Below are 25606 nucleotides of genomic sequence, written 5' to 3' on the forward strand. Positions count from 1 at the left end.
CCCGAACCCGAACCGCCGCCGCTCCCGCCGCGCAGCATGGCCGGGCTGGGCGGCGGCCCCGCCGCCTTCGGCCGCTGCACGCACGCCGTGGTGCGGGCGCTGCCCGAGTCGCTGTGTCGGCAAGCGCTGCGCAGGTCGGCGGGGCCCGAGGTGGACTTCGCTCGCGCGGAGCGGGAGCACCAGCTGTACGTGGGTGTGCTGCGGGGCAAGCTGGGGCTGCAGGTGCTGGAGCTGCCGGCCGACGAGAGCCTCCCCGACTGCGTCTTCGTGGAGGATGTGGCCGTGGTCTGCGAGGAGACGGCGCTCCTGACCCGCCCGGGCGCGCCCAGCCGCAGGAAGGAGGTGCGATGCGGTGTGGTGCGGGGCGGTGCGGGGCGGTGCGGGCCGGGGAGCGATGTCCGCTGCCGCGCAGGTGGGCTCGGGGTGGCCGCGCCGTCGGGCGTATCCCCGGGCCCGCCCCGAGCCCCGGCGGGAGGCGGCGGTGCGGGCGGCGGGGATCGCGCACGGAGCAGCAGCGCTGCTCGGCGGGACCGGCCGCGGGCAGCGGCTCCAGCCCCGCATCCCGCTGCCGCCAGCCGAGACCCGTGCGGCGGAGCCCGGCGGCTCTGGGGCTACCGGGAGCAGTGTGCTGCTTCTGAAGACAAGTGGACAGTGTAAACTATGACTCATCCTTTCTGGGGCGTGCGGGCTCCTGCTCCCTGCCAGCTTGCCCGGCCCGGTCCGGCGGGATGGGTCGCCAGCCGATTGAGCAGGTTTCTGTCTGCGGTGTAGCAGTGCTCCATGCAGACCCCATTTTCGTTACATGTTCAACCTCAGCTCAACCCCAGGCAGTGCATCACTGGTATCTGTGGTAGTTGTACCCACTGGCCTGTGTGCAAGAGCTGGCGTGTGTTTTGGTGTACTCGGTGTTAGCCTGAATGCCCTTGAACCTGATCTCACTTTCCCTGTGCAGCCACTGCAGGCCCTGTGGGCTGGAGGAGTGTGGATGTACCGGGGACGCAGGCCGACTCATTGGAGAGAGGTGTGAAGGACGCACACCCACAGGAGCTTTACTTTAGATACTCTTAATACTTTTTTAACATACTCAGCCCATTCATAAACTAGTTCATCAGGCAGTGAAGTACCACCCAGTTATCTCCTCAACGAGCTGTGAGTAGCAAATTAAACAAACCTTACCCTGTTTGAAGCTGCAAAATGAGTACAGTGACAACCTGCCTTCCTGTGAGAATCTTTTGACATAACTCGTCTTGTCTGTTTTGGTTCCCATCCTTGGTACCACAGTGCATCCTGTGGTCCACAGGCATGTGCTGTTGTGCCTGTGGGACAGGCCAGTAGCTCTAGTATAGCAGTAGCTCCTCTTGGCCATTGAGTGCAATGGATGAGATGCTCCACTTGGGTGGGGTTTTTTATATAGTGCCTTTCTTTTATAAATTACAAAGTTTACTTGAATTTTCCCAACAGTGTAACAGTCTGAGATACTGCACACATCTTGTACACATACATTCCTTGTGGGTATCCATGTGTATTTACTCTTTGTAACACATCTGAATGCTCTTAAGAGTGACAGCATCAGAGTACAGTGTTTGCCACATGCTACTCTAAAAAGCAGCTGTTTTTTAGCCAGAGTCCCAGTGAATTTTCACCGGTATGTACTTATGTGACTTCTGCTGCCATTTGTACAATTTCTCCTTTAGGAGAACAGGCTTGCTTCTTTCCATGGTGACTTGTTCAGGCAGAGTCATGAAACAAGAGGAGGGACAGAGCTCTAAAGCATAATTTAAACCTTATTAGTGTTCTTGAATGATGGAGCAATCCCTTCCTTGAGTTTTCTGTGAAATAAAACAGAAAAAATAATTGAACAAATATCCTTTTAAAGCTATAACAATGCATGGCACTGTAGTATGCTTGTCTGAACATTTAACTCTTATTTACAACAATTCTTCTTCCTGGGAGCATCATTACAGTAGTGCCTTGTGGAAAGGGGGAGAAGATTTCTGCAGGATGATGCCTGCCTGTTCCTGGTTCCTCTCTCCTCCAAGGCATCCCCCCCTTTCCCAGCATGGTGACTGTCAGTTGTGTTTAGCTGGTATGTCTGCTTTGTTTGAGTAGTAGTTGTCGCTGGGTATCTGTCGATCGGGTCCCGGTCCAAGGGGGGAAGAAGACACACAACACACAAGAGGATGGTGAGACAAAGGGATGTCTGCCTGCTCAGAGCAGCAGGCAGCTTTTTATTAGGTACCAAGTTCCACTTTCCCATACACACACACTATAAACATTTTTCTGCAAAACACCCAGGAATGCAACACCTGCAGTTTGTTATACAGCTCGACCTTGCACTGTCCAGCTCTCAGGGCTGTTTCCATGGGAATGTGCAGTTATCTCCACCTTTCTCAGGGGAACGGTCTCACTCCCTTCAGCGCCTCTAGCTCTTCTACTTCTAGGGGACCCGGGGGTTCCATGGGCCTGCCATCTCCCCCCACAAGTAGTAGTGTGCCATCTTGAAAACAGTGAGATGGTCAAGGCTTTAGAAAGCAGGAGTGTATACATGTCTACTTTGCCCAGAGCTCTGCAAGCTGTGGTGGAGGGCTTGGCATTTGCCTTGGGCATCTTGGCTTTCATAAAGAGCTCCTCAGAAAAAGCTGTTTGCTGCAGCTGCATGAGAGGGTGTTTCCTATTGTAGTCATTCTCTGCTCTTGCTGCCTCCATCACTGGTTCTGGAGGGACCAGCCACAGGTGCTCAGGAAGTCCAGGCACCAAGGTGTGTGGCCGCTCTGAGCTGAGGGAGCCCAGCACCTGCTCCTGACCCTCCTGTTAATCCCAGTGAGTGGCTGTCAGCAGTCTCCCAAAGTATTTTTCAGTCTCTGAATTCCCCATTGAAATAGTTGTTGGAGTCTGGTGGCAAGTGATGTTGCTGTAGGGCCTGTCCTACCATCTGCCTTGTTAAATGCCTTAATTAGTGACCTGGAAGAGGTAGTGGCATCTCTATTGAGCTGTCAATGGCCTCCAACTGAGGCAAGGGTGAAAGGTGATACCATTGAGATCTGGGCTGCTGTTCAGAGTGGCCTTGCCAGGCTGAAGGAAGGGGCTGATCCATGGGGACCTCATGGTTGAACAGGGACAAATGCAAAGTCCTGCCCCAGGAAAGGAAGGATCTGACCAAGCCCGCTGAGGTAAACCTGGTGTGAAAATGAACCAAGGCTATTGTAGTGCATTGTCACTCCTACTGGGTGACGAAAAGGGAAAGGGGGTGGATGAAGTCTACGTACAGCACCAGTTTCTGAAAGTGCAATCTCTTATTCTTTTTATGTAATGTAAGTGCAAACCCATGAATACTTTAGCAGTACAGTTGGCGTATGCTTGGCTTAACTCAGTGAAGCCCAGTTCCTGAATATGCACTCCTGACCTGAGCGTCCCTGCAAGGCAGGACTGAACTGGACTTGTCTTACTGATCTCTGAAGTGCTAGGTGGATTTTTGTACAGAGTAGCCAGGAGCAGTGGAGGAAGGAAGGGATGAGGGAAACAGGTTTGTAGGGTACCATTTCTGGAAAGAATTAATAGAGGGAGGACTTGTGTCCAGGAAATCTGCCAAAGAGGCATGTGGTAGGTTGGGCTCTGAAGCCTGATCAGACCAGAGAAAATTGAAGGGCACAGGGGGCTGCCAAGGTGCATCCCCAAGACAACAGCCTGGTTGAATACATAGCTGGAACAGTGCTGTTTCACATGCATTGTGCCTTCTGATAAACTGTCTGCCCGATGCATGAACTGAGCAGTACTGTCTTCATCTCCTCTGTTTCATGCTACTGAAAACCCATAATGCAATATTTAAGAACTGATGCAGCATGTTCTTTCACTGACTAGACTCCTTATTAAGAAGGCTTGCCGCCAATTACGGTAACACTGTATGCAGCAGACAGATTTCTGCAGTAGTTTGTAATAGCATTGATTGAGCTTTCAGGCTTTATAGATACTATTGCTTATCCCCCCAGCAACATTGGATTCTTTACTGATTGTCTGTCTGGAACAAAACAAAATAAAATCTGGGGTTATGTCTGTTCTTGCTCCAAGTTATTGTAAGGAGAAAAAAGAATTGAATTAAATTTGGTCGTGTTCAGGCAGTACTGGGAAAGAACCCAGTATTTTTTTTAGTAAAGTAGAAAAATTAGTCATGCATTTAATGATTTATTTGCAAGTCAGACTTATTTCAAGGCATTATGTTTCTGTGTTATCAACTTCTGAACTTATTTTAAAATTCATAGTTTCTGGGGAGTTTTGAATTTGGCAGAAAGGTAAAGGCTTTTGAAGTAAGTCAAAGTAGATTGCCAGTATGGATAAGCTGGTGTTTTGTTTAGCTGTGTGCAGTCACCAGTGCAGTGGATGCTCAAGTTGAGTAACTCCAGTGGAAATGTTATGATCGCTGATCAGATTGTCAGTTCCAGCACCTTTTGTTTCAGCAGTATGTTCTCAATTGTTTATTCCTCTAGAATAAACTCTCAACGTCACCTTCTGAACACAACGGGGGTAGTTGCTGAGAAGAGCCCTCATCAGCACATTGCTCTTGCTGCCTAAGTTGTCTTAATGTGCTTGGGATAGCACAAAACAGCCTTTCCACCATTTCTGTGCTTATGCAGATAAATGGAAACCCAGAAGCTCAGCAAAATGCACCCACAGTGACCTGGCCTCTTCTCAGCTGTCACACAGGGGAGAATTAGCTGGTGCTGGGACAACTTTGAGAGCTGCTGCAGAAGAGCTCACTGTGGTTCCTTCCTTGGTTGTTGAGAGGAAACTTCTATCTAAGGCTGTTGTTATTTCCTGCTCCCCCTAGACACTGCAAACAACTTGTGACTGCATTTGCATGATGTAGGAGAGCCAGTCCTTCAGCAGTGAGGACAGGATGAGCAGCTAAGGAGTATGTTTGTTAAATCCCATCCTCTCAACAAGAACTGGAGAAACTACCTAATGGCATTTTGAACACCTCTGGGCACCTCTTCCCAAACCTACTTGCTAGGTGGCAGGATTTTGTCCACAGCAGTGCTTCTGCAGAGCTTCCAGCTGTGCTGGGCCAGGTAACCTGCTCCTCAGTGCTGAGCAGCCTCAGCTGCTGCCCTCTCCCACCCCGTATAGCTTCTGCAGGGCTACATAGCTGTATATGAACCACAGCTTGCACCCTGGGCTGGACTGCTGTCCCAGCTGCAGCTTACTGCTTGCAGGGATGATTCTCAGGGGCAGTTGGTGGAGGTTTCTGAAAACAACAGAAGCAAAAACAGTTTAGTAAGCTATTTATGTATTGTATACACTCAGGTAATACTACATAGCTACTACTAAGTGCAAGACACTTTCTCCACTCTCTCTGTAGATATAGATGGTCCTGCAGGATAATGATGTCTATTCCAAAGTAATAGAAAAGCTAGGCTCAGGAGAAATGGATTTAAGGCTCTGCTGGCTCCTGAACTTATTTAGGTTATGGGGGTTTTATTTTATTTTACAGCACATGCCAGTACCAAAGGACCTGCGTTTGGAATCATAGAATCTTTTAGGTTTGAAAAGACCTTTAAGACTGTAGAGACCAACTGTTAACCCAGCACTGCTGAGACCATCACTAAACCATGTCCCTAAGTGCCACATCTACACATGTTTTAAATACCCCCAGGGATGGTGACTCAACCACTTCCCTGGGCAGCCCAGTGCTTGACAACCCTTTTGGTGAAGAAATTTTTTCTAATATCCAATCTGAACCTCCCCTGGTGCAACCTGAGGGCATTTCCCCTTGTCCTATCACCTGGGAGAAGAGATTAACTCCCAATTTCACTACAATCTCCTTTCAGGTAATTGTAGAATCCCCTCTGAGCCTCCTCTTCTCCAGGCTGAGCACCTTCATCTTCCTCAGCTGCTTGTCATAAGACTTTGCTCCAGACCCTTCCCCAGCTCTGTTGCCCTTCTCTAGACACGCTCCAGCACCTCAATGTCTTTCTTGTTGTGAGTGGCCCAGAACTGGACACAGGATTCAAGATGCAGCCTCACCAGTGCCAAGCACAGAGGGACAATCACTGCCCTGATCCTGCTGACCAATCTACTTCTGATACAGGCCAGGATGCCATTGGCCTTCTTGGCCACCTGGGCATACTGCTGGCTCATGTTTAGCTACTGTCAGCCAGCACCCCCAGGTTCTTTTCCACTGGGCTGCTTTTCAGCTGCTCTTCCCTGAGCCTGTTGCACTGCATGGGGTTTCTGTGACCCAAGTGCAGGACCTGGCACTTGGCCTTATTGAACCTCATGGGCCTTGGCTCACTGATCCAGTCTGTCCAGATCCCTCTGGAGAGCCTTCCTACTCTCAAGCAGATCAATACTGCCTCCCAAGGGACTCTGTCAACCAGTCCCTTAAACAGGCCAAAGGCTGTCCTCTGGAAGTCCAAGGTGGCAGTTCTGCTGGCATCTCTCATTACTTCTGCAATAATCAAAAATTCTTATTTCATGACTGCTGTGCCCAAGGTGACCTCCAACCATCAGATCGCTCACTAGTCCTTCTCTGTTCACAAACACCATGTCCAGATGGGCCTAATGCATCAGTAACCCTTGCATCTTTGATGCCACATGGATCTCCATCCACTACTTTCACTGAGACAGCAAACTGAAGGCCCTTACTACCACACCATCCTTCAGACATTGCTGTGCTCTAGTGAGCCTGGTTTTATCTCTTTTCCTCTTCAAATCTAGTTTAAGGCTCTTTCAATGAGCCCTGCTAACTCCTGTGCAAAGGTCCTTTCCCCACTTTGGGGGATTTGGTTGTCCTTCGAGCCTATGATTGGCTGGTGTCACTTAGAAGCTTTCTTCAGGAAGAAAGAGGTGATACCCATCATGGGTTCCAGAAAGCAACAGAATAACTCTCATTAGAATGTACTTCAGAGTTTTCTTTAATTATTTCATTAGCTTAAATTTTCAGTGGTTTTTGTATTAGCATATAAATTAACTGAAAAGCATGCAGTAGATAAGAAGTTTCTTAAACAGTACTGAAGTTTCTCTTAAACAGTACTGAGAAGTTTAAAATAACAATCCTTTAGACAGAATGAGGTAGACCTTTATTAAGAGCCTATATAATTATCAGCATACATGAGAAGAGATGTTTTAGCCTCCTAAAGCAGACTATTTCAAAAGTAGTTTGATTTGTTTCTACACCTCTGTCCCTTGCATCTACTTCACAGTTTAAGTGAGGCCTTTTGGTTCAGGCAGGTGGTTCTTTGGTCTTCAAGTTAATTTCTGATGTAGCTCTGACCCTTACATTAATAAGGCTGACACTTTGGCTGAATTGGCTTTGCCAAGAATTATAGTTTTTCATTTTCAATTTTGCTTCTGTGATCACAGATTTAATGAAAATGTTAGGAAGTAGCTTCTAGTCAGATCAATATATGTGGACTATATTCATTATAATTGCTTTCTATCTATAGAACTGCAAAACAATATTTAAGGACAGTCTAGGAGCAGCTTGGGTTTCATGCTTTTCTAGCAGAAGCCATATTTAGACCTTGTTATTGAGTTGTGATGTCAGGATTCTCATGAATATCCCAGTTGCTGACCAGAAGATTAAAAAAGGCCAGAACTCTGTTTTATAATCTCTTGTGAACACTGATTATTATTGTACAAGTCTGATGTCATCTTGTGTACGTTGTTAATCACTGTTCCTTTGGCTGTGATAAATAGCCCTTGGTGAGTTTATGGTTCAGTGCAAATGCTAAGTGGTTAAAGGTTCCAAATAACCGTAAGCATCTCCTCCAAGTGAAAAGAGTCTTTGCTGCTGCTCTGACTTATACACATGGCTTGGAGCTACCCTGTTCCTTCCCTAAGAAGTTTCTGCACAGACTTCCAAATTGAGCCTAAATAGTTGGAGGTTTTTTGTAACTGCCTTACTTAAAAACATTGCAAAAACTACCACAGTCACTGCTGGAATTTTGAGATTCAAGGATGGGTTCAGAGCATCCCCAGTGTAGTCTGCCTAACAGGTTTTTTAAATCCTATGCTCCATACAAGCCTGTAACTCCCTACACACTCTGCAAAGACAGGGTTGACATGTAGACATGACAGGGCTGTCTTGCTCATCATGAGATCTGACAGCATCTTCAGAGAATGGTGGAGCAGAGCATGTGATGCAGAAGAGCTCCTGGGTGCTCTGCTTCTGGCTGTCGGCTTCCAAAATGCTATGATATGGAGAGCAAAGTCCCCAGTGAGGTTTTCCATGCTGTACCAATGGCACAGTGAGTAGCTGCTCGCAGCAGTGTGCTAGGACACGCACATGCACAGAAGCGTATATCTTCATTTTAACTCCTCTGCCTCCTGCTTGCTTCCACTTGCAAACTTGCCTCCAGTCCCATCTCTTTACCTGGACCCCCGTAACTAAGGAAAAGACACTTCTGATGTAGAAACATAAATGTGGCAGAGGCAAGAACCTCTGGTTTGTTACTATTTCTCCCAAAACCACATTGTATCACCAAGGCCAGTTGTGCACTTAAACTATTGTCTCCAACTGTTCTACTTGCTGAGGTAACCAGGGCGTGCAAGGATGACAAGGATGACCATTCAGCAAGGATGACTGGTCTTAGCAGTGACATTTCCTACTAAAACAACCATGTGAACTTTAATTTCTACCAATATTACTGGTTATTTTTTGCTTGCTGGGTCTCCAAAGTGATTCTGGAATAGGTGCTCTGCCTCTGCAGCAGGCACTGAGGATGCTGTGGGAAGTGACTGTATAGCAAGTTTTAACTTGCAATACACCATTTGTGCTGAATATTTTGAGGGTTTAGCAGCTCAGATTAGTCTGGGAAAGCTGTGTATGCTTGTGTTGTGCAGTTTCAGAGGATTTTTTTGTCTTTGTCAAAAGTCTTCTGGTAAATAATGCTGGATCAAAAATGTAGACCTGATTATTAAATGCCTGACCTGAAACAAAAGTTATCTATACAAAACTGTCTTTATTGCCTGTAAGTTACCCTGGTACATACAGACATCTGTGTAGAAGTAATTGCTTATGACAGGCTTGCCAACCAGAAGTTGGTGACTGCGGAGAATGTGTTCCTACCAAGAAAGAAATTACTATCAGTAATTACTGATCATTCATTACTTTAAAAAATAAACCACCTTGGGATTTTTTTGTATTTATTATAAGAGCATATCTCTAATCAAGTATATGGTGTAAGAGAGCTTCACTCTTGGTCCCAGATCTGGACAGTCACAATACTAGGGTGAAGATAAATGATGCACCCACAGCATCAGGTGACATTATCTTTTATTGCTGCCTCTCTTATAGCAGTATTAGAAATTTTCTTTCAGAAAGAAGATAAGTGGAATGTTTTATGGCTGAGATATACCTGAATTGGGTCTTACATTCATCCAAGGCCAGTGATTACCTACAGGTCAGCTGTAATCAGCCATTTTTCTGTCATTTGGAGTCAGTATCAAAACCAAACAAGTATATAAAAATCAGCTTGTTCAAGACTTGCAGAACTCATTTTCGTGTCAGTAGAGATTCAGTATTTGGCATAATCTTTAAAAAATTGTTGTGATAATTTGTTTTGGAAGGTTTATTATGTATGTTAATAGTAAAGGATCTGGCTATCCATGCTTGTCTCTGGATGCCAACTGAAAATCTCTGGCAAGATGAAATCATCTGTCTCAGCTCAGTCCCAGCTGGCCGCTGAAGCAAACCAAAACAAAACTGCTACATAACTGGACACTGTTGACAGTGCTGTGAGTGATTTTGCATTTCTCTTTGCTTTTTCTGAGGCTTAATGTAAGAGCTGTCATGGAAGCTGAATCCCATATCTCAGAAAGGATGATCTTGTAGGATAAGAATTCTGCTTGTGCATGTGTCTCTGCACTTCAGTATAGCTGATGTCCTTTGAGCTGCAGACCAGCAGCTCCCAGATAAGTCATCTCCATGCAGACCCAGGCTAGAAAGACAAGTGTTTTAGAGATGGAGCTAGTTTTTGACCTGCTCTCCAGCGATAGTAAGTAGTAAATGGCAGACAATGCCTCTATGTAGAAGTGAGAGACTTTTAGCAGTCCTTTAGGAGTTAATTTTGCAAGCAGTACAAGTGCTTTGGAGTGTTTCACCTACCCAAATAGCTGAGTGTGCCTGTCATCACTGTGCTTAATATAGTAAAAGTGATGTACCTCATGTTCTTCCGACACTGTACAGAGAAGTGGCATGGCTATTGCTAGTCACCAGGTATTCACTGAAGTTTAATTCGCTAGTTCATGGCTTTGTGCCTCCAGTATTGCTGAAAGGCCATTTTTTTGACTTGGCTCAGACTGGTTATTCATCTGGACCTGAAATGCTGTGTGAGGTTCTCGTTACCCATTTTGGAAATGCAGAATAAGGAGAAATGGTAGGGGTGGATGAGAAGATCTTGCCGCAGTGTAGGACTGTTCCTATATGAAATGACACTAATTAGATAAATGCCTTCAGCTCAAAGTTATTTTGGGTAGGGGAGCAGAGAAATAGGAGAGTTCTACAATATCTCAAATGGTACAGAGCAAATGAACTGGGAATGATAGTATGAAACTTAATAACATCCAGAGAAATACCCAGGCAGCAAATTCCAGCAGAAGGAAGTACTTTGTCATGCAATGCACTACTGAACTGTCAGAGTTGTTGCCAGGATGTTGAGGGGTGGGCAAAAGTACAGCTGGATGCCAACTAATGAAAGGAAGATCCATCAATAGCTGTTTAAGATCCAGATGCAATAGCTGGCTTTGGAAATATGTGCACTGCTTCTTACAATAAGCTAGGGAAAATATACTGGAGTTGGCGGCACTCTATACTTGTCCTCTTTCTGTTATTCTTTCCTTAAGCTGCCGGTACTGGCCGCTGTTGGAGTCAGGCTGCTTGGATATACAGGTCTCTGTGACCCACTTAAGCTGTTCATGTATTATGAATAAGCTGTAATACTGATAGCTGTTTAGCAGACTCATAATGAGTCACTTGCTGTGATCCTGAAGGTCGTGAGTTGTCCAAGGACTGGCTGTTTGGGAGGCGGATGCCCTGCCTTAACCTTGCAGAGATCTTGCTGTTTCCATCCCACCTGGCAAGGGGAAACCTGTGTTCAAGCTTACTCAGGGTGTCCGATGGTATAAGATGGGCAATCACTAGCACAAGCAATGGGTGCTCTGAGGTCAGATGTTGATTTATTTTTTCTTCCCTGCCTCAGTATATCCATCCTAGAACAGATAGTAGAAAATGGAATGATTCCATCAGGAAGACAGATGTTTTATGTCAAAAGTATAAAAGAATTCCACTCCCCCGGCCCTTAGCAAGTCAGATTAACCCTAAGAAACAGTGCATACTTTGTAAAGCAGAGATTTCTCACTGGGAAATGTTGTTTCTAGGTTTTCCACATCAGCTGTGAAAACATACTGCCATCCAAGCTTTGCAAAATGATTCTTAGAAAGGCCTAGCACTGAATGCTTGGTGTACAGAGGTTTGATATATTGAGAATCAGGCTTAATATTATGGAAGAGAGTGTCCTAGAAGAGCCTTTGCAGAAAAGTGCTGGGGAGGACAGTCTCCCATGGGCTTTGGGGTATATGTTTTTGTGGGACAGCTGATGGCAGCTGATAATCTGCAGTTTGTGCTGTGGAGATGATCAACAGGCTTTTCCTGAATAGCATGATGTAGATCGAATGAGCCTGAAAATACCGGCATCAGTGATAGGAAATAGTTATTCATTTTTCAGAGTGCAAGGAGCCATTTGGATAGGGTACCACTCTTGTCTGACCTTATATTCTGATTTTACAGCTAACCAAATCACTATAAATTTGCAAACTAGAACTGCTGGTCTTTTTATGCCTGCAAAAGGCAGCAGCAGGAGCCATTTCTAGGTGGGTTTGAAGAATGGCAGGCTGCCAGCAGTGGCATCCATCTTGCTATCTGAGATAATGCCACGAGCAGCCTGAAAGGCATTTCTGACAAGAGAGCATCAAACCAGCTGTGCATTGTGCAGGGCTGACTGGAGAGCTTTTACAGGAGCAGGACTAGAACTAGTGTGGCCAGTGTTGGATGGTAATCACTCTTCTGTGGCTGTGTTTCCAAAGTCTTCTCAGACATCAGTCTGGTGTGGACCCGTGGCATCAGCGATGCTCTGATCAAACTGGGGTTGTGAGGGCCTGGGACCTGTGGGTATCACAGTCTGCTGGGCAGGGAAGACAAGCTCTTGTGCTGCAGATCTGCTTTGGTGCCTTCTCTTGACTGCGGTAACACTCCCAATGGTTTTCCCTGACTCAGTAGCTGGAACCATCTCTCCCCTGCAGCCCACATTTCTATGACACTGTATCCTGGCCATGCAGGATGACTGGAAAGTAGTAAAAGTAAATGCAAGGCAAGAGAAAGCAAAGAAGGGCGACTGCTATCCAGGCTCTGATAAAAGGCAGCTGGGTTTGTGGTACTAGTGGGAAAATACTCCCCTGACTGTCCCCTCTGCTAGCTACAAGCGTGTCCTGTCCCTCCTGGGGCTTGCTGTTTCATGTACTGACTTTGATATTTCCTGAGCAAGACTTTCTCATTTCTCCATCCTTAGGGGAACTTTGGCACAGATGGCAGCAGCCACCAGAAACCGCCAAAAGCTTTTGTGCAGTTGAAATGTGCTCTGTCCACGCTTCATCTTAAAGACTAAAGGCACTGCTTGTAATTCTGCACCAGGCTTCTCTGATTTTAACCTAGTTTCCACTTTGCTTAGTTTCCTTACCCTCTCTACAAGGTTGCTGCACACAAACCAGAAGCCTAATGGGAGCTTCTAAAGGTCTGCCAGCCCTCTAACATGCAACAGTATTCCTAAAACTTCTTAAGAGACGGGTTTGCATTTCTCCAGATGGAATGTAAACAAAGGGCTGCTAATAAAACAGTGTGTAAGGTCTTATTCAGATTTATATAAATCCTGATACCACATCTAAAAATAGTGCCCTGTTTTGCATTCTTGAAAGCAGATTCATCACACACCTACATCTGCCATGAAGTAGCAAACTGGACTTCTTGGGAGTTGTATGAAAAGTACTGAAAACCCATTTTAATTTTATTAGTCCTACAAAATACATATGGACAGTGATGTTAGATGGAATGTACTGCAGCCTTGGCACTAGCAGGATGCATTCAGTATGGGAAGTGGCCTGGAGGTGTCCATCAGAGAAGTGCAAGCATTGATTGCCTGCTCTGGTGGGAATCTGGTGGGATCTGGAGCAGAAAGGAGTGTGGGGGAGCTGGATGTAGATTTAGTTAATTGTTTCAGTCCAGGAAGGAGTGAAAGAATAAAGACAGGCAATTGCTGTGTATTCTATATGTTAAGTTAGGATTCAAGCAGAGGGACCTTTTCTTTTAACCTTAAGGCTTGTGCTTATGACGCAAGTATATAAATAGAGGGGCTCAATCTTGTAAGGTGCCAGTGCTTAATGTAGAGCTTGTAATTAGTCTTATTAGTTTAAAGCACTTAAACTCTTTCCTCTCTTGTGTCTGCTTATTTGTCATCTCTCTGAGCTGGTCTCGTGGTCATGTTTTTCAGTAGTGGAAAGCCTGAGATAATGTAACATTTGAGATGTGGTTTTTGTTTTAAAGTGTTTCTTAGCCTTAAATATTCACTAGGAGATTTTGGACTGTGGTGTGGTGCCCATGAAGGTGTTAGCCATTGTTAACCATGAAGGTTAATAGCACAATAGAACTTGCATTCATAATAATAATAAATTGGGCATGTAGCAATATTAAATATATCTTGCAATGAGTTTTAAGAACAAACTAAATCCATATGGAGTATGGATCTTTAAAGAACACTTAATCTTTGTGCCTTGGTTTTTGCATGCTCTCCAGGGATGGGAAAGCTGTCACTTCATTGTTGATACATAAAGCATCTGACATGTCTCCTGTATGTGCTGACTGCTGTAGTAATGAGATTTTCAGTAGGTTTGCTCCTTTATACCTAACAGAAAATAGATGCGCTCATTTAGCTTTTTGGGAAGGTACTCCAGAGGAGCTCAGGATGAGGAGGTGACTGCCATCAACATCATCTTTCCTTGTCATGCATACCCTGTCTGGTGCAAGGCATTACCCTCAGCCCTGCACAGACACAGGCGTTAGTGATAACTCCTGTCAGTGAGATCATCAACAGAATATTTTTAAAGTATTTGAACGTGCCTGAATAACAGCTCAAATTGTGGTATGTGTCCTCTGACCCATGGCCAGGGCCCTGAATGGCAAGTAAAGGCTCAGTGCCTCTGAAAACCAGGCTCTTTCCTCCTGAGCTTATGCATGATTTAGGAGCCCAACCCAGCTATAGGCACTCACATGAAGTCTGGGTTTCTATTTCCAGATTCACACTAAAAATTTGAGCTTCCTATATGCTAGGAGTGACATTTACATTTTTCACAAAAAGTGCTTTTGTCCACACTTCCCCTGCTTTTACTGCTGTAAGAAAGCTAAGCATGAGGCAGAGGAGCATTCCATCACAGGCTGGAGGTACGAAAGGTGTGTTTGAAAGTGCCTTGACTGCTGCTTATATCAACACAGTCTGTAGGAAGCTGCATTTCCAGTGAACAACTAGAAAAATGTCTAAGATCACCTCTCTTGAAAGGAGCTAGGACCTTCCACAGTGTCCATCGTGGTCCTTACTTCGTGCCAGAGGCATGGGCACACATCCAAGCTCTCCTGTGAGCTGAGACCTGGGATGAGGAGAGAGGATTTGTCTGTATGTGACCCAAATTTTGAATTTCCAGCAAGGCTTTTTCCCAAGCTGATCTATCAGTGGGAATTATATTGGTAAGCAGTGACACCTAGAAAAATGCTCCCTGAAGTACAGGTGTGAGCTGTAACAGACTGCAAGTGTCTGAAGTGTTTACTGTGAGACATTAGTCACACTGAGAAATGGCCTTGTCCAGCTGTAGTGCAGGCTTGCATGGTAATTCAATAGAAGAGACCAGAAAATATGGAAACTCTGGCTTCCTCGCTTCATCATGAGTTGCACTTTGAGGAACATGCATGAAAGATCTGTAAGTCTTGCCTGAAGCTCCTATGCAGAGTTTTCCCCAGCTAGGTCATCTTGACTGAAATGCTTACTGGAAGTACCCCAGGACTCGTGGAAAACCTAATTCAGTGTACTTGGAAGGTCAGTCATTTGTTCTTTCCATAGCACTTGCTTCTCTGGAGCAAACTGCTCCACCGCCCTACTGTGGTGGTGTCTTACCAAGCTGTTTTCTGGGAAGCAAATTTTTTGGTCATACCTTCAGCACTGTAGTTTCCAAATTCAGTTAATCTCACTGGAAGCAGTCTTTTGAGCATGGAAGCCAACCAGACACCCACGGCAGCAGAGAGAGGAGCTATTTTAAAATTCTAAAAATTAAAAAGTGTTTTTTTCACTTGCATTCCTGGGTCTTGGCCTGAACAAGGAGCGGAGGTGCCAAAATACTGCGAGAATGTCTGTTGTTGCAGTATGTCTGGCCGAACCAGAAGCAGGAAATTCTTGTGAGAGCCTGTCTCATCAGATTGCCAGCCAGCTCTGAGCCTCGCTAGTTGTGAGCGTAAGCTGGTGAGGTGGAAATGTGGTTGTGAGAGAAATATTTGAAGGTGAGTAAAATGGTTCATTGGAAGTGATAGCAGAGGTATGGTGGTGGTTTTCTGTTTCCAACATAAAAGTAAGAAGTGAATACATGAAGCAAACTTGGATCACCTTCCTTCTTCCAGTGGGGGAGGAAACAGGGAAAACCCTGTATGGGTTGAGTGCTTCTCTGCCAGAACTGGTCTGCCTCTGTGCTCTGCCTTTAGGTCTCCCTCTGGTTTGCTGGGGGCCAAATCCAGCCTCCTCGTTCATAACTTCCTTCTTAAAACTTGTAGGTCAGGAATTTTTTCTTACTCTAGGCTAGACTCTGCACTAAAACTTTCCATGTTGTTGTGTGCAGAGCTGCCTTGGCAGGAGCAGGGATGCAGGCACTGCAGTAAGAGCCCCAGTGTTTAACCCCCCTGTCCAGTAGACTTATTCCACCTTGGCTCCATTTCAAGACTATTTAAAAGACCGTAGCCAGTCTATGCTGCCGTTTTCAGCATTATTGCTCCTGGTGGAGCTGTAACAGTGGGAGACTTTAAAGGAAAAGCACATAATGGAAACTGATTAGAAAAGTGGAGAAAGTCTTGGGGTACAATGAAGCATTGCCTAAAGAAAGGCAGGAGGGTGAGTAAGGTGAGCCCTTAAAAGGCATGTATTCGATCACAGCAGGGCAGGAAATAGCTTTAGGAGAATTTTTTCTTTGGTCCATTCATAACCTGGTTTGTACCTCATTAACTTTCTGTTAGTGCTTTTTTTCTTCTGAAATCCAGGGTAGCTTATTTCCACTGAAGTCAATGTGAAGAGTCATTCAGCACAGAGTGCATGAATCCTTTTGTGCAGATTAAACAAGAGAAGCTCCCAGTGTTGCTTGCATCCTAAAGGGATGAGAAGCACATGGAGGATGTGCTGACGATGTGTGCTTTATTTTCTCTGTTTCTGTGGAGCTACAATAAGCTTCGCAGAGGTGCCTTTTCTGGGGCGCTTGCACCATTTTTTCTGATTATAATATGCTGGATATGCAAATGACAACTCCTGTGAAACCAGTTGCACTCTTGCCTGTGGTTGCATTAAGCATGTTAGATTGTTAGAAGCTCCTGGTTTATGAAGAAATTGCCATAAAAGCTGCATGGCTTAAAACGTGCCCAATAGCCTCCAAGATCTTAAACACTTTCAGCCACTCTCTGCTTTCCTAACAAATGCTGGTTTTGTGAACTCTTGTTCTGCAGTGCTGAAATAGGATTCCAGGTAGTTAAAACTGTGCTTCGTTATATCCTTTAGGAAAGGCAGCTGGGGTTTTGTCTTGCTGATGAAGCCTGATTTGAATGACTTTCCTCATCAAGCCCATTTAATTAAAGATTCATTACATTCTGTATAGTGTAACAGTGAAACAGAAGCGTCCTCTGGGTAGCCAGCTGCTGAAAGGGAGGAATTAGCTATGGCAGGTAGGGTAAGGAGTTGCAGGATTAAAATGCAGTGAACAAGATGTGGGCTTGATACTGGGGGAGAATGGGAGCGATAGTGAAGCATTACTCTGTGTGTCTGGAGGCTTTTCAGCCCTGGAGAGAGGGTTAGGTGTGCATCGTGGGATGCACTTATCCTGCCTGTGTGTAAAGGGTAGACCTCTTGCTGTCTACTGCTTTCTAAGAAGGTTTATTGTAGACAAAAGAAAGAAGATGGACTCTTGCAGCCTTTTGCAAAGCTTATATGGTTTGCAACCCAAAAGAAGGAGAATGGAAATCCATAAAATGATGCACTGAGTTTGAGACAGGAGCACTGGTTTTATACCAATTGCTTGGCTTAATTTTTGTCCCCGTATCACAACTGTGTGTGTGTATGGGGAGAGGAGTGATTTATCAAGTAGCTGTTCAGCAACAAACACTTCCAAAGACACTGAAAACCTTTTGTGCCAGGATCCTTGGTGGAGGTTGGCTCCTCACTGGAGAAATGCCGCTGGACGTCCAGACATACTGTTAAGTTGTAGGTCCGTCTTCTGCCTCAAGGCAGTGATGAACAGTTATGTGTTGTGTTTAGGGGAGTTTAGGGATTTTTTTTTTTTTTTTGCTTGAAATGGGAGAGCATTTGATGTGTCTTATTTGTATTTAAAAAGAGGAACAACTTGGAGAAGAGCATTTTGGTGTACATCTCATGAGCCTGGAAAAAATTCAAGGCTATGATTAAAAAGCTCGTTTGTACTCTTTCTGAAGTGCCTGTTGATCTTGTTTGCTCTGATCAAGAGGGAAAATCTTAAATGAACAAATAAACCATCAGAAAGCCTACCATCGCTGGTCAGCACTGCTGTTCTGCAAGGAGCCTACTGAAAACCAACTCTTAGTTCTCCTGATCTCAGCTCTTCCTGTCTGCTGAGGTTTGCTTTGTGCTTAATTGAGTAGTGTTCCATATTCAGAGCAACAAAACAGTGGCACAAGTTCTTCTCTAACATGAGTTTTGTGGCTCTCACTTGGTTCCTTAGCATTTGAAGGCATTTTTTTTCTCTACCTGCTGGAGCCATTGGTTGGTGGCCAGGCTCTCCCTTGCCAACTCTGCTAAAGCAGAGCTGTGCACCTGTAGCTTCCCTTGGCTGAGCCATCTGAGGAGGGACGTACCATTTTCTATCTGCCCACAAGCAAATAATGAACCTCCTGAGCTGCAGAGCTGGGAAGGAGTCATTAATTTCTGTAAGAGCACTTGAAAGCTGTTGTTTTGTGTGCCAAGTGTTTGTTGATGTGACACTAGAGTTCAGCTGCAATTGGGAATGGAGAGATGTAATTACCTTTTGGTTCTATAATCTGAACCTTCCACAGGTGGTTCTGTCAGAGTTCCTCTCTTCTCACTATTTCCCCATTTTTGGGAGGTGTGCCTGCACATGAGATTGATTAGATCAATTGTCTGGTTTTGTGGTTAATCCAGAGAGGTCTCAAGTCACTTTAGCCTGTGTGGGTTCTTGAGCAACAGGGCTTTGCATGGCATCATCCCCCTCTGCTCTAAACAAAACACATTCACAGACTTGAGTACTACAGAACCTGTTCCTGCTGTCCATTACATTAGCGAGTTTTCTTAGAAATAATCACATGGAGCAATGAGCTCAGCAAGTGCCGAGCTCCTCCATTCGGCTAAGTCCAAGTCCCTTTTGCAGGAGAGAGCTTGATGCAGCAGGATCAGAATGTATAAATCCTCTGTGCAATACATGGAAATAGAAATGTGTTTGAGGTCTAGGTTTGCTTCCTGTTGGAAGGATCCAAGGTCTAGAGCAGCTGTGTTGTATCCAGTTGCTCTGGCTGATCTGAGGCTGTGCACAGGTTCTTCAGGGTCTTAGGGTCTTTTGGACACTGGTGGATGACAGAATGCAGGGAGCTCCATGTTTCTTTTAGTGCTGTTGCAATCAGTATGTGGGGTCTGATTTGATATTGCAGGAGTACTCAGGGACTTGGATTAGAGGGCAGAGCATGAGCTTGTCCAAACACAGGAACACTGGTTTTTTTCAAGGAAAAGTCATGTAGTATTTCATAACCAACACTGAAAATACTGTGTTGGAAAGCTTAATTCATCACACTTTTTCTGTGAGATTTTCTGAATTTTATTTTTAATCAGATGCATGGAGACTACCAGTGTCCCAGGTAGAAGTGCTGCTCCATGGCAGAATGGGCAGCTGGAAAATTAGATATCTGAAACTTTTCAGGGTGTGATCTGAACTTAGAGATTTCAGTAAGAGACAAAGGAAACACAAACCCAGTGTTTTTTTCTTGTAGGCTCTGGCATTGTACAATGAAAGTGTCATGTGGAGCATGGCTGGCAGCACAAGAATGCATCGGTTTGCACAGGTTGCTCTATCCTGGAAAGTTTCTTAAAGGCTGGCTGTGTGCAATGAGAAGTTGCTATTCCAGGTAATATTGAAAATCATGTGAAAGCTCTCTTAGCTTGCGACAGTTCACTAAGAATTCCCATCACCAGTTGAAAGGATCTTGTACATATGTATGGATGGATGTGCATATATATACATAGTGTATGTAATTATATATGTGTGTGGTTATTTGTTCACTGTAAAGATACTGCAGGAGTTTTTTTACTGCAAGAACTGCTCTTACATGGTAATATCTGCTGAGAGTTAAGTCTGTCATTGAGAAATATTTTTTGGTCTTGATCTTAGGCAGGTCTTAAACCTGAGACCCAGAGGTAGGAAGTGGAGTGTGCTAAATGATGACCCTAATTCTCAGAAATAGCATGGTGCTCTTACTGCCCACCTTTCTCTTTCATCCTTCTCCCTGACACTCTTCCAGGACATCATGCGGAAAAAGGAAAAGTCGTTTCCGTTAGAACTGACTGTTTTTCTTCTTTCCATAGATGTTTTTTCACCCCTCTACTCTCAAGTTAAATTGTAAAACAAAGTATGCAGTATTTCTGCTGTAGAGTTAAATATTGATGAAGATTAAGATGCATTAAAAGACCGAGGAAATTCATGGGACAGGAATAAAAATAAACAAAAGCCAGAAAATTTAAAAAATGTTCAAATGTATGAATAGGTCTTTATCTTTCCACCTTCCAGCATGACTTCCAATAAAATGTTTCAGCATCTTGATGCAAATGTTCCAGTTTCACTGAACTGGGGACAAGAAAGTGCTGTACAGTAACAGTTACGGGGGGAAAATGTTCTGTGCCTTGTTGGTCTTGGACTTCCTCAGAGTATTTTTTGTTCCAGATGTTAAACTGCTATTTTTTTCACAAGCCTTCCTAAGTTGCCAGAACATTAGATTTTTTTGAAGGATTTTCCAAACCCCAGCTGATTATCACAACACACAAGAATCCAAACTTGGGCTTGGCTTTGCTGTACTGCAGCAGCTGCAGAAAATCTGTGCGAAGGCGCAGGTTTACAGCGCCATCATCGAATGCCCTTATAGGGTAAAACAGGGAATGAGGGAATTCTGCTCTGCTGCCTTGTACGACGCAGGATTTACGTCAGCCATTGAGTAACATCGATTTCCCCAAAGCACAAATACCCTCACACACACACTGTGGCCAAGGTGGTAGCAGAGCTCCCAAAAGAGATGCAGCAGAGCAATTCGGGGATGGAAAAAATTATATCTCATCTGCCTCCATCCAGGCAAAGGATAGTCTGCTCAGAGCAGAGGCAAAATCAGTCCCCAGTGTATTTTTTTTCTAGACATAAGAGCACTTTTTCAGCTGATGATATGTGGTGATGCTGGTAGTACATGACACAGATTGCATGTTGCTACTTGATTGAAGTCAAAATGCCAGATCCCACTCCCACCTGTGACTCCCTCCCTGACCAAGGCGCCTGTGCCCCAGCTCCCTGTGGCCCTGTTGCTCACATTCCTTTCAACTCTTTGATCTAGTCCTTATGGAAATAGATGGAAAAATCTCCTAAGCTCTGTTTTGTCTATTGAGTGTTGTCAATAGGAAACTTCTCTTTACAAAAGCAATAAATGTATAAGCACCTTCTACTTTGTACCTGCTTCTTTTTTTTATCTGCCTAATTTCTGTCTTTGTGCATTTACAGAAACTCTCAGCTACGGTATTTTTGCACTTAATGCGTCTTCCTGACACTTTCAGTACCCTGCTGCCTTCATCTTGCTTTGAAGGATCATCAGCCCTTATGAGTGGAAACCTGTGACTGTCCTAGTATTAAAGACAGTGTGGAGCTCAGTGTGTTCAAATTCCTTTCCCTAACCACAATCCTCTTTTCAGAGGTGAATTTTGCCAACCAACTTGGGCGACCCACTCTTTCTTGCCAAAGAAAGCTACTTATTTAGCCAAGCATATCTGCTGTACCTGGAAAGGGCTGTTTGAAGATGCCGGAACAAGGTTTCTGCTTGCAACGGGACAGATCCCCAGGCTACTGGTGACTGGGGCAGCATGAGTTTGCCAGGGCACATTGCTGAATTGGTAAACAGTTTCAGCACTCTGCAGTTTTTCATTGTCTTGGTCTGCACCCAGTCTGTGAGGACCATGGCATTCTTTCCTGGGAGTGACACGGGATCAGAGCGCTTGTGTGGTGCCTGGATGGAGGTAAGGGTGAGTCTCCTACCAAATGCCACCAAGTTGCCCCATGCCTCCAGAGAGACCTGGAGAACAAGACCTACTGAAAAAATGGTGGGTAATAAGTCTGTATTTTTAAGTGGGGGTTTGCTCAGGTGGGTGCCAAGCGAGTGGCAGCTTGAGGCAGCTCATGTAGAAAGAACAACAGTGTCAGCTCTCTTCTGCTGTGAATATTGATGTCTCAGGGAAGGGATGATGAAAAACAGAGCCTAAAACATGAGATATAAGCAGATGTAATGGATAAATCACCATAAAATAGAGTGAAAAACTTTTCAGATCTCTGGAGCTGAAGTTTGTGCCAGAGATCTGAAGGACCCTTTGCTATAATGGCATTAAGCTGGGGCTGGGATGCTGGGGGAGGGCTGTCCCGATCTCCTGGGACCGGACCCTGTTACTCACAAGGGGTTTCACTCTGGTGTCCAGTGTGGCACAGGAAAAGCTCTGGTCATGATTCATAGTTGTAGCTGAAAGGATAAGTCTGTGACTTATCCTCTGTCACTTTGTGTCCTTGCAATGTGGGCCTAATCCCAGCAGTGCTTTTCTGGTCTTGCTTATTTTTTTCAATAGTATTTCATAAAGGATTTCATAAACTCAGCTCTGGTTTTGTATAGTAATATAGCCACATGGATAGCATAGAGGAAACTCTTCCACAGCAAAATCTGAAGCTTGGATTGAAAACTGGTCAATGAAAGCAGAAGTTTGGCTGTAGAAGTACAAACAATCTTTTCTTTGCTGTGGCAGCTTGGTCCTCAACTGGGCTTAGGAGGGTGATAAAGAGAGTGTAGCAATGAGTCAGGATGGATATTTGCACTCTATCGAGCTCCTTCCGGCCATTCCCCTCTGACTCACGGATTGCACAGAGATCTCTAAATATTTTACATGCCAGTGGGCTCTGCAGTAGTAGGCGTGAGATTAAGCCCATTTTTAAATCAATGTGATTCTGGATAGAACTACTCCCATTAGCATCCTCCAGACTTCCTTTTCCCATTTCAGAGCAACGGAAACAGAAGTCATCCGTTATTTACACAAACTGACGAATTTGAACAGTTTCCCTTGAAAGGTTCAATTATCCTAATTAAGTGAAAATAACCACCAAAAAGTCTCAGTTATCTTAAAATTGAGATGTTGCAGTTCAGTTATATTTCCAGACTCGGGCAAGCTGCTGGAATGCATGCAGTTTAACTTTCCTCTATGATATAATAGTTTAAAAGAGATCAGGGTACATTTTACCATAGTGTCTAGCAATGTGAGTTTATTCAGACTTTTGGCAAGCAGTTCTGCACACTCTTGCTAAAACTGTGAATCATCCATTGTTGGCTGATTGCACTCTAGTTGCTAAGAGATCTGTCAAGTGCATACTGAGGCTTAATTCTACATTTGCTCTAAGAAGGGCTAAATGTATTAAATTGGAACATGTCACATCCTTCCTAAACAAGTAATTAAGGCACTGCTATGAGCCTGTCTGATGGAGAGAAAAGAAGGAGCTGGGAACAGCTGGAAGATTTAACTTGTGTCGAGGTTGGTCTCTTCTGTCTGGGAACACTAGACTTATTGCATGTTGGATTTTCACAACCTGATGCATAGTGGAAATAGAAAGGGGAGGGAGACATTAAAAAAATAGAATTTGCAAAAGAACTTGTTTTTCAGTGTCCTTATGTAAACCTCTTAGAATGATCTAATGCTTTTTCACAAAGTGTAATTTTTAGTAATGGAAAGACAATCCGTCAGTGTTTCCCAAGCTGCCTTGCCCCCCACCCCCTCCCAAGTGAACTCTACAGTTCACACTGCTCCTCCCCAGTTATCCCGTCACTTGGATGTGCTGCCGTAAGTGTTGCAGATGCTGTGTGCTTTCATTCAGATTGTGCTTTAATGTTTCTGTTTGATAAATACACCAGCAGAAGTAACAAGTAGGTGGTACTGTAGGATATCTTTAACCATCTTCCTTGTCCTAAATAGCCTCAAGCATTTCCAGGAAGGCCTTTTACTACTCACAAAGAGAAAATTGATCCATTTGTTGGTAGTAAACAGAGTACGTCATCTGTTTCTGTAAGTGTACTCCTGCCTGCGTGGGGATGTGTGGCAGCAATTAAAAAAAAAAAAAAAAGGTAAATGAAAAAAGTTCTTTACTCAAGATTTTCAGACTCATCTGTTCCTAAAATTACATCATTTACAGTGACATTAGGCACTGTCCAAAAAGTGCCTCAGTTTCTCACCAGCCTCTGTATCTTCTACCCCTTCACTGAACAAGAAAGAAAAGTCCTGAAGTTGTGGTTTTTCTGTGAGTGTTTTCTGGCACCCAGACTGGCAGTGGGCTCTCAGGCTCAGCCTTCCGCTTATCATCTTCCAGATCCATGCTGTGATATAGGGGTTGGGCCCATGGATGCCCTCTGCTTGGGCTGCAAAGAAGGGAGAGAGATACAATCCTTGCTTAGTTGCCTAAATGATAAGTTGTCTTCCTTTTAAAAATAAAACCACTATCCCTGCATCAACCATGGCTCATGGTTTGGTTATACAGTTCTTCTAGGTGCTGTATTTTGTCAGAGATTGTTAATGAATTTCTCTTCCTTATGTAGGTCTTCACAAACATGACTGACGGCCTTTATAATTCTCTCTTTGATCACTGCAACAGATTGAGCTCTGTGAATACTGCTTTAATTGGGGTTTTGGAAATGATGCATTCTTTTTGGTGGCTCCTCTCCAAGCTGCTTGTGACTTTGGATGTTCTCTGTGTGGTGGATGTGGTTCTGGAGAGCAGCTGTGGCAACAGCCTACATCAGGATGGTGGATCTCTCTGTCCCTACTGCAGTGTTGCCCTGCTTGTCTGTCCGAAGGGGTCTCTTCAGGTGCAGGGTTGTGGTCAGAGCCCACATGCAGACGATGGTCCTCTGTGGTGGCTTGGCTTACAAAACTAAACAGATGGCCCATCCCCTGACTATGGCCTGAGGTCCTCGTGCCAGCCAGGCAGCCTTCCCAGCGGCCATATGGCAGGGTGGGTTGGTCACTTGTACCTCCTGTGCCATCCCTGCCTGTGACCTGGTTTGCTCACAGTTTAACACTCTTTTGGTCACTGGCCAGTGATGATTGTGTGCCCTCAGGCTATTTGTGTGAAATTTGAGTGACCTTGCACTGGTGGGTTTCTGAAGAGCACCTATTCAGCAATGATTTTCATTCTCATCAGGTTTTGAGATGTGTGAAAACATTCTGTTTGCATACCAGCAGCAATATCCACTTGTATGCAGCTTAACCTGGTGCATCAGTGCTATCACTGCTATTGATTAGAGTTACCCTTTCATCCAAAGCTGTTTTAAACTAGACTAGATTGACTTGCTGTACACATGATGATTGGTAATAATTATTTTATCCTTCAATTCCTTATTACTCCCCTGTCAGTCATTTTGCAAATTTTCTAGCATCCCCATTAGGCTGTAAGGATGATGGATGCTATAGAACACTTCCTTAGGTGGAAATCATCCTAACCTGCTGTTTTAAAAGCACTTGTTAATAACTGCTGTGCAATGTCTTCCTGTGTTACGGATGGGATGAAAATTACTCCTCGTAATACAATCTGAATATTTAACTGGCTTTTTCCCCATGCAGAGAAGAAATATTTATTTGGTATTTTTGGTGTGAATATTGAAAATTTCACCCTTTCTAGGTAGTAATGAATCGTCACCACTGTTGCTGTTCCTGTTGTTTCTAATGTAGGGAAGCAAGGGAGGAAAAGAAAGGTTCTTGTGCATCCTGATTCTGATATCCAGAGATTTTTGCTAGGTCCTTTTACTTTTATAAATTCTCTCAATTTTTTTTACATTGCACTAAAACTTGTTATAATTGTTTTGGCTTTTCTAATTTCCTCTCTACACCAATTAACTTAGACCTTATCTCTGATCCTTCATCTAATACAGCATTCTTTTTTACATGTGAGAGTGGGATTTCTGGACATTTAATGACATTTTCTTAAAACTGCTCCTAGGCATCACTTATTTTTAGCA

The 25606-nt window shown here is 44.5% G+C and overlaps 1 protein-coding gene across 1 annotated transcript in view; it reads left to right on the top strand.

The window, feature by feature from the left end:
* The first annotated feature begins 33 nt into the window (after positions 1-33).
* The window catches only part of DDAH1 (dimethylarginine dimethylaminohydrolase 1), a 58936-nt gene continuing 33363 nt past the window's right edge, over positions 34-25606 (top strand). Inside the window, exon 1 of the mRNA XM_027651712.1 lies at positions 34-342. Within this exon, the coding sequence (XP_027507513.1) occupies positions 37-342 (306 nt within the window). The 5' untranslated portion in view covers positions 34-36. The remainder of the gene's footprint in view (positions 343-25606) is intronic.

Source organism: Corapipo altera, unplaced genomic scaffold (genome assembly GCF_003945725.1).
Source record: "Corapipo altera isolate COAL_440 unplaced genomic scaffold, ASM394572v1 57, whole genome shotgun sequence".
Taxonomy (NCBI): Eukaryota; Metazoa; Chordata; class Aves; order Passeriformes; family Pipridae; genus Corapipo; species Corapipo altera.